This window comes from Macrobrachium nipponense, chromosome 29, assembly GCF_015104395.2.
Source record: "Macrobrachium nipponense isolate FS-2020 chromosome 29, ASM1510439v2, whole genome shotgun sequence".
Lineage (NCBI taxonomy): Eukaryota > Metazoa > Arthropoda > Malacostraca > Decapoda > Palaemonidae > Macrobrachium > Macrobrachium nipponense.
The window spans coordinates 30,365,290-30,375,175 of record NC_061092.1 but is presented as its reverse complement, the minus strand read 5'-3'; the positions used below and the strand labels follow the sequence as shown (position 1 = coordinate 30,375,175).

Sequence of the window (9,886 nt, the reverse complement as noted above, 5' to 3'; positions counted from 1 at the left end):
CTCTTTTCTCTGAGCAATATCATTCCCTCTCTTTGTAATGAATCAGAACTAGCAATGTATTTCCATATACCCTTTCTAGGGTAAATACAGCAGATTGCTAATGAACAAAGAAATGTTGTGTGGCTGTTGAAGAGGAGAGAGAGAGAGAGAGAGAGAGAGAGAGAGAGAGAGAGAGAGAGAGAGAGAGGTAGTTAAAGTATATCTTTGTTTTACCAGACCACTGAGCTGATTAACAGCTCTCCTATGGCTGGCCCTTAGGATTAGATTTTTTTTTTTACGTGGCTAGGAACCAATTAGTCACCTAGCAACGGGACCTACAGTTTATTGTGGGATCCGAACCGCACTATATCGATAAATGAATTGCTATCACCAAAAATAAATTCCTCTGATTCCGCGTTGGCCGAGCCGGGATTCGAACTTCGGACCACCAGATTGGCAGCCGAGCTCAAAAACCACACGTCCAGAGAGAGAGAGAGAGAGAGAGAGAGAGAGAGAGAGAGAGAGAGAGAGAGAGGGGGGGGGGGGGGGGGGGGCTAACGGCCAAGCACTGAGACCCATGAAGTTATTCAGCGCTGAAATGGAAATGACAGTAAAAGCTTTGAAAAGTGTAACAAAAGGAAAACCTCGCAGTTGCACTATGAATCAAGTTTAGGAGAGGGTGGAAAGTAAGATGAAGAAAGATAATGTGAAAGGAGGTACAGCAAAAAGAACGAAAGGGGTTGCAGCTAGGGGACGAAGGCACGTTGCAAAGAACCTTAAGTCATGCCTACAGTGCACCGCATGAGGTATACTGACGGATAAAGAGAGAGAGGGTTTGATCGTTGCAGATTTCAGCAAAGCCATTAGCAGTCACTGGAAACACTATCAAGACTGAGATATCTCATTTATATTATATCTGTCACTTAATCCTGCTCTATCCATACGGTGAACTATTTTGACTATTTCAACTGAACTAGTCTCAGGATTATCCACTTCGTCTCCTATTCAAAAATCTGAAACAAACAACTGTAAAATTCAATATTGTTTATATTTTATTATATATATCTGCGTCTTTGAGGAAAATAATCTATAATTTGGTTACAGTTACAACACAATAAAAATGTATCATATAGGCCTATACAAGTTATTACCCGGTAACTTCTAGCCTTCAAATTATTGTCTTTAAAAGATTGTGCCTTAGAGCCCTTTCGTGTGTGCATGCATAATAATAATAATAATAATAATAATAATAATAATAATAATAATAATAATAATAAACTCATCTTAAGCACTATTACCTATTTCAGTGCTGTATCATAGAAATAGTAAAGCTCTGACTGCGGACTTAGACTTAAGTTCTTTCGTAACATTTACCGAATCCAGGTAAAAAACAAAACCACAGAAAAAAAGTCACAGGAAAAGTCACATTAATCTTCTTGAGATAATGGTATCCACCTTTGTGGCGTGTTTAGTACCGTCGGGGATTGCCGGAAAAACATACACAAAAGAGTGTAAATTAATGTGACTTGCTTTCCCGTGACTTTTTTTCCTAGCCAAAATTGTTACTTTTTTTCCTGTGACCCTATATTACCGGTCACCCATTTTTGAATAGCGAGTTTTCTTGAGTTTGCAGAGCTTAATATAAAAGAAACAGATAATATAAATATCAAGTCTTCAAGATATTTATATATAAGTACTCGCGGTAATTTAGACATCAATCAGCAGAGAAGACGGCTATTTTGTTAATAAATGCTTCATTTGTATGTTGCGGATTGATTTCAGCACAGTACTCTGTTTGCAGTGGGTAAAATACGTTTAATACCCAATTTTAATCCCAAAAGGTTCCGTATGTGACGGCAGCGAGACCGAGAATGGAAGATCGGTTGACATCGGCGCCAGTGACAGTGGTTCGGTGGAGGAGCGATGCTCGACAGTGCCACCGCGAACCATCCGCAAGGTCTTCACGAACACCCGAGAGCGGTGGCGCCAACAGAACGTGAGCGGCGCCTTTGCCGAACTCCGACGTCTCGTTCCTACACATCCTCCCGATAAGAAACTGTCCAAGAATGAAATCCTACGATTGACGATCAAATACATCAAGCTCCTCAATTCGGTGCTGGAATGGCAGCGACGCCAGGACGAAAACCTCTGTCCTCATCAGCCACACCACAGGGAACTTTGCAACAACAATAACGACAACACAAACAACAACAATACCAACAATGCACAGCGCAGCAGAGAGACGAGACACGACAGGAACAACCGAACAGCAAGCCCCCCTTTGTCACCCCACGAATCCTGCATCACGCTCGAAACCTCACGGCGTTACCGCCACCTCTCTTTGCCTCTCTCTCCTTCCTCCCCGAGCTCTCCCCCGATGTCGAGGTCGTCCTCGACGTCCCCTTCCCCACTCTCGTATTCAACAGCTTCATCACTCACAAGATCGGCTCCCATTTCAGTTACCATCTTCTCCCAAAGACCTGTCACATCCACGGCCACATCATCGTCGTCCCCTTCTTCACCCCCACTCCCTTCTGTGACATCATCATCTACATCATCATCCTCTATTTCATCGACATCAGGGCTCTCCTCCCCACCTTTAGAAAGCCCTACGATTAACAATCCACGGTACCATCCTTACGTGCTGGCAGTAAGGGTTCGGTCAGGACTTACTCTCATTCATCCTAATAAGTAAATTTCTTTATTATCAGTAACATTTGTTACTGTGTCATAACTACAGCATAGATGAAACATCTAAGTACCATGAAAATGGTTCAGACCACCCTATTGATTATTTTAAAAGTTGGTCATGATGAGTGCTCACAAATCTGGATCATAGTTTAAATCAAGGATTCTAAAGATTAAAATTGGATCATCACAAAGAATACTTAAGACAATAAACTGGGCAATGCAGTTTGTATAAGATTAGCATTGTGGTAAAAGCATTTTATGTAATACAAAGTGTTCTAACTTACCAAATAAATAAATATCTCTAATAATAATCACAATGGATGATGAATGACAACATATCCACGGTATTTTTTTGCATTTTCTAAATCATGAACTATAGATTCCACTAAGCTTAACACAATCCTCTTCCCTTGCAATGCACTACTTAGACTAAACTTTACTAAAGCAAGAAGAAAAATTCTGGCAACAATCAACCTTTCCTTTGTGTTAGCATGCAAGAGGAACCACATAGGTAGTCTATGCAAGGTAGTGTCGTATTCTTCTTATACATTCTTGCCATTCTTTTCCTTGCAGCTGACAGTTACACCGAAGACGAAAAATAATGTATGAACATATCACACAGTATTTAAAAATGGTGTAACAGTGATATTCATAAAACATCCATAAATTTTTCTGTATTCTTATTTCTGACTAAAACAAAAATATGTATGTACTTAGTAAACAAAAAATGAGATGTCTGTAATGGCAACGAATTTTGAAGACGTGTGCTAAAAAGCTACTAAGTATCTTAATGTATAATTTTGTGTAATAAAAATAAGCAAAGTGTGTAATCAATGTCATTGTTTGTGAAATATAAACGTGAAATTTCCCCGTCATTTATTGCTTCAATGGCAGTGAAGGAGTCTTCCTGTTGAGGAAAAAGAACAGAGACAAGTGATATTACCCAAGTAAAATTCGGATAATAGATTTCCCTTGTGAAGACAAATCAAAGGTAAAAGATCTAAGATATATCTATATTAAGGGGGACCACTAAGTAAAGCTGCTACTTTCAAGGGACAGAGGCAGCGTTAAAGAATTTGAATCACTAAGTGAGGAGATACCAATAACACTGAATGTAAAGGCAGATGCCAATAGAAATACAGCCAACACAGCTGAACCACAAAACAGCTATGTAGGAGGAGAATGGACAAAATGATAAAAAGAAGGGATAAACTAACGAAATTTGCTGGCCAAATGGAAAATTTAAAAATAAAATCTTGGAAAACACCTAAATAGAGAATCAAAAGACTAACTGGAAATTACCTTCCTACCTGAACTAAACTGGATGACAGTATGTTCTACTGTAAATGTTATAATGAAGAACAGTAATACGTATATGTTAGATAAAAGGAGCTCAACTACTTTGTAATGAAGCAATAAGTGGATGGCGTTTTAGCTCGGTTTCAATTTTTTTTTTTTTAACATTAACTTGACTAACAGCAACAGAATAGAAACAATTACATATCTGAAATGCATGACTTTCTGATATCCTCCACCAATGCAATACAATTGCTAACATTATGGAATTGACTCTACAAAAAGGCCCAAGTAAAGCCCCATGGTTTTTCCAAAGCCTTTCTTACTACCAGATTCTAGACAAAAAAAGTTTTATGGTATGTCTAGATCTTCCACTAGTCTTTTACTCTTCTGTGAGTTTCTCTTATGACTTATAAAACATAAACTGAGCATTTTCCTTGGGAAATCCTGGCCAAGGTCAGTTGGCAGGAACGGTTCTTGAATGTAACCCACACCATTTTATTTATCAAAGTCAGGGTGTCATAGACACTTTCAAGTTCAGCCCAGAATCTTCCCATAAATTGGAAGTCAAAGAATTCTGATTTAAGTATCATGAGAGCATCAATGAGGAAGCTTTGGTGTTCTAAGTCTGCCCATAGCTCCCAACATGGGAATAATTGTATCAATTCCTTAAGCTCACCACTAAGGTGAAAATTCGCTGAATAAACAATCTTGCACATGGTATGTATTTAAAATCAATTACATGGTGAATTATTTAATTTCGTTAGAATCTCACATTATATACTGCGTATAAATTATTACAATATTAACATAAAATGAAATTATTTCATTATCATTATCATTAGGGAAATATAAAAAATAAAATAATATTTTTTAGTTGAGAATATATATACATATACAATATTAATAAACTGGATATATCACAATAACCCTTTAATTCACAACAATATAGAATATCCTTACTGTACACAAATACCAATTTCTATGCCTAATTCAAAATAGCGAATTAACTTGCACAGCCACCAAGTTCATTTTTAGTACTAAAACTGAACACAATCAACCATGAAATTGCACTATGAATTATATGAAAGCACAGCATCATTATAGTTTTGCAACCAATAGCTTGACCACATTACGCTTGATCCTTCAAGTTACTATCTCATACATACATACATACGACCTTACAGTATATTCTCCACTCCAAATAGACTTACCTTCAATACCAGAAGCCAGTTTGTATAAAATTATGGATCCTGTCTCTCAAAGAACATTCTATGTTTCTTAGGAATACAAATTAGCACACAGAGCTGACAAGCATTACCTTGAGAAAACTGAAAAACATTTCTATTTATCTTAAAAAGACAGCCTAATTTTTTTAAATTCACATGTACCCTACACTCACTCTCAAAATATATATATCAAAGTCACTTCTGCTGTACTTAATTACTCACTGCATCTAGTTTTGCATGATTACTACTTTGCAAAGCTGAAATTGTCTAGCTCCTTTCCACTTATCTAAACTTAGATGGACTGTTTTTAGCTAGTCTTGAGAGCATTTGAACAATAACAATCACCAAGGCCTGCACAGATTTCCAAATCATACCCCCACCATAGCACCCCAAAAGAAATTCCATAATAACATTTCATAACCTTCAAACTGAAGAATCACACATACCACAGTATTTGGTCTCTTATAATTATAAATATATAAAAATGAAAGTTTCTTTGGCCTCCATTCCCAACACAAATAGTTATACTACTTCAGAGTAACGGAAACTTTAACCAACAAACAATGAAGCCTTCATGAATGTTTTTTTTCATTTCAGTTCATACATGCAAAGATCAAGATTATTTTGAAAATACCTCAATCCTAGTACTATACTGAACATTGTGCTAAAAAGAATTAATGATGGTCTGACTTAGTCATTCACTTGCCGCTAGTCTCAACTTTTACAAACCACATGTCATATCAACAAAATTTTTTGAGAAAAGACTAAACTTCAAGTACACACAACCTGTTAACTGTGAAAACTTCAATCGGCTAACAGAACTCAAAAGGAATAGCAATTAATCGAAAGAACGTGAAAAGACTTTAAATGTTTAAAATCAATGAACACTTCAACCTATTAGTACTCTACAATGCAGAACTCCTAAACCTGAACTGCAAGAGCTAAAGCAACAAGTATGAGCATCTAACTTTCTACACAATTCACTACTAAAATCTTTTTAAGCTATCGTCTCAAGTCTACCTCTTCATATGGGGTTCATGCCTTTTTCCATCCCCTCCTATTTCATACTTTCTTTTGGCCTTGGATAGATATGGGCACTGGGTTGCCCTTCCCACTGGACTCTTAAAGTTATAAATGTGTCAAAATAAAACCTACTGTACGTATGACAAGACAACCATATACTGTATGTACAACTTAAAAGTAAGTTCTCCTAAAATATCACTCATTGACTTTAAAACATATTCAGTTGCTTGAGGGAACCAGTTTAAATATTAAGAAGAACTAAAAATAAATTGCAGAAGCAATTTATCATATAATACACAACATCCAAGTTTGTATTTTCTTCAGTAATTCAAACTGTATAGATGGAAAACACTTAGCACTCAAATTCTTTGAGAGAAGCACTGTAAATATTCCCAAAGGAAATGCAGCAGTCATTACACTCTTCACAAGAGATGCAGATCTAAAACTTTGTCCATTAAGTATGGTTTTACCAACATACATGAAATATTCTAAAATAATCACTGAATTACTATACATTACCTAAACTGCCTGAAAACAGTGTGATAGCAATGAATTTCCACTCAGGGGAATAAGAGGAGTAAGACCACTCAGGGGAGTATGAAGAGTACGAGCAAAAATTAAGTTACTTTTGGCTTGGATTGCACAATTAAATCTGTAAAACCAATGCAAAACTAGATAAAAAAAAATATGAATGTACAATTTTACAACACAAGAAACACCAACGCAAAGATTATATCTAACATTCATGGGCTGCCATTTCATGAGCTGAAGACTTTACATCATTATACTACCAATGTATCTTGCCTCCCATTAAATAACTGATGACAATAAAAAGATATATCTGTACTTATGCAGCACAGAATAAATAAAAGGAACCTCACCCTAAACAACAAGTAAACTTCACTATCTATATAATTCACCTGTGATCATGTTTACAGCCAAATAAACATTGCTCATTGTTTCCAACTTTCCACTGGATCCCAAAATAAGTAGCCTCCAGCTTACATGTAGCAGTAAAATCCAAAAACAAAGTACAGATTATTATATTACTATCAAATATAGGTAAAGTATACAGTGATTAGCAAATGACTTAAAACAGATACTGTACTCCAGAATAAAAATTTGTTCTCACAAAAGCACTTTGATTCTTCACAGGAACACATTAAAATATGCAGCAGTCTCTCAAGTTCAGATATGTAAAGCTTACCAACTTATTAGTTTTTTCATTGTTTATTATGTGTTACAATTATCATTACTTATATTAATATCACTGTTATTAAACAGATGAATTCTTTATATCCTAAAGTCTCTGCACCACTGCTAGTAGTTAGTTAAAAGTCTACAAATAAAGACATCACAAATAAACATTACCAGTCTTGATACTTCACAGTTGAACTTTCATCATTAAAGTGACTGCTTACAAGAAAATTAATTTATCACTCAACCTATTATCAGACATTATCAGGACAGAAGGAACAAAATGTACATCCTGGAAATTCAAAATCCCATCATGACAGTCAACCTTGAAACAACTTAGGGATCAAAAATTGCTCGTTATCAATTTAAGACTAAAAACAAAGCTCCTTATATGAAAGGTATCACAAATGTATTGCACTTCATTAGCAATACAACTCTGTGTGACTAAAACTGCAACAAAATTTCCAAAAATATCCACTCTTATTTTATAATAATACGTACAACAGCAGCTATTAAATGAACTACCAACCTTACTTGCATAAAAATATTCAGCTCTATTTCTAAGCTAAATATTATGAGATTAATGGACTAAACATCACTGAACAACAAAGTTATGCTATGTCATGACCAATTCAATCAGTCTGGCAAAGAAGAAACTGTGACACTTCAGGTCTTCAAAAACTTACTCAGATGAATACCCTCCCGCACCTGAGAGATGAGGAATCTTTTTTAACTTTCTGCTTTTTCAGCTGCCAGTTTTGATAACTGGTGCACCTGTTGCGAAAGATTCTCTACATCTTGATGCAACTGGATATTCTTGGAAAGTGTTTCTTCTAAAAGACCTTGTAATCGTCGATTTATTTCCCTGACAGATTCTTCTCCCCCTCCACCACGTATAAGTTCCAGCATCCTACGAACATTCAATTTTTCTCCAAGAGCCGGAGGTACAGGTGATGTTGGAGTAGAGGAGCCTTCTGAGGAAAATGACATTTTAAGCCATAACAATAAATTGTGCAGTTCCATTTATTCTAGAGATGAGTTTTAATTCACTTTTCGTGTTGCAACACCTTATCAACCAAACATATACTTCAAGATTCTGGCAACGAGCTTCAAACTGCTGCTATAAATTATTCCTACTGATCTAAGACATTAATCCTCATCATCATTACCATTAATACAGTACATCAAAATGATATTGTTAAGATACAATAAAGTTTTATACATACTTACCTGGCAGATATATACGATTAAGGGCCCACCCAGCCTCCCCTCAGGAGACAGGTGTAAGAGAAAATCTGGCTCAGAAAACGGGAATGGTCGGGATTCCCGCCACCCAGCGGCGGGAATGGTAGATCACCTGACCTACCGGTAGCGTGTGCCGCGAGTTTTGAATTCTGTCGGGACGACGGAGTCTATAGCTAAGTATATATCTGCCGGGTAAGTTGCATGTATAAAAATTTCCATTTATAAAGTTAACATGAAATGTGTGTTCTCTCCGAGCTTTTATCTTGTGCCCTTATTGCATAATTTCCCAATCTGGTCCAGGTCTTCATCTATGCGCTTTCTCCATGAATGAGAGGCTTTCTTGCTGGTCTTCATCCTGCTACTTAAATAGCCACTACTTTTATGAATATTCTTCCTCGCATACCAAAAACACCAACCCTACATAGATGAATTCACAACCATCATCCACAATTTCAATTCTAGTGGTTACTCTACTGCCATATTCTTTCCTAGTCATTTGCCATTTATACTTTATTTCCCGGTTTGACAACTGACTCTTGTTCGATAATCTTAAACAATTGCATTACCAACTTCCATCTGTCAAGAAATACCATGACTACAAATCATGAATGTAAATATGAGGTATGTATTTCATTACATGTCAAAAATGATCAGGAAAATCAACCATGATCCACATATATTTCATCATCATCATGATCATTACCTACAACAAGGGTTGCAAAAGTTGCATGTGAAGTTCCACCATTCATGCATTTCCTGGGCTCTCACTTCAACAATGCTCCACTCATTTCAAGCCTCTTGTTTCACATTAGTTCTCATTCAAGTGTCTTTTCCAATTACTACACTTCTGGAAAAGCTTATCCGGACTTATGCGGGACTTCATCGATACAGTACGGAGAACTGATTTCATATTTGGAACTGCTATTGTCAATGTTCATGACAAATAACATCAAATGCTTTCTCTCTCACCAAAGAACCACGTCCTCCTTACTCACCTATTCTCTCCTTAGTATAACTTCACCTACTGTCTCCCTGGTTAACTTCAAACTTACCATTTCAACAATTGGGAAATCTTTCATACCATTAGCTTCTAAAATACAAAACTGTGTCTTTTCCACATGGGGCAGATTTGTCATTAATACATAATAATCTTCCAAAAATGACAATTTGTCGAAAATTGCATTTTTCCTAACTATACAAACCTGAGGTCCTTTAACAATAGGAAG

General features: G+C 36.3%; 2 protein-coding genes across 6 annotated transcripts in view; one reads left to right on the top strand and one right to left on the bottom strand.

Annotated features, from left to right (window-relative positions):
• Positions 1-3,483, top strand: part of LOC135205951 (GATA zinc finger domain-containing protein 11-like) — an 11,756-nt gene extending 8,273 nt beyond the window's left edge. Inside the window, exon 3 of the mRNA XM_064237139.1 lies at positions 1,821-3,483. Coding sequence (XP_064093209.1) covers positions 1,821-2,674 — 854 coding nt within the window. The 3' untranslated portion in view covers positions 2,675-3,483. The remainder of the gene's footprint in view (positions 1-1,820) is intronic.
• Positions 3,484-4,704: 1,221 nt separating this feature from the next.
• Positions 4,705-9,886, bottom strand: part of LOC135206224 (GRIP1-associated protein 1-like) — a 61,731-nt gene continuing 56,549 nt past the window's right edge. For 4 of the 5 annotated variants that reach the window (XM_064237576.1, XM_064237573.1, XM_064237578.1 and 1 more), the window contains exon 16: positions 4,705-8,389. In XM_064237576.1, the coding sequence (XP_064093646.1) occupies positions 8,145-8,389 (245 nt within the window). In that variant the 3' untranslated portion in view covers positions 4,705-8,144. The remainder of the gene's footprint in view (positions 8,390-9,886) is intronic. The other variant, XM_064237575.1, reaches the window with a different exon arrangement.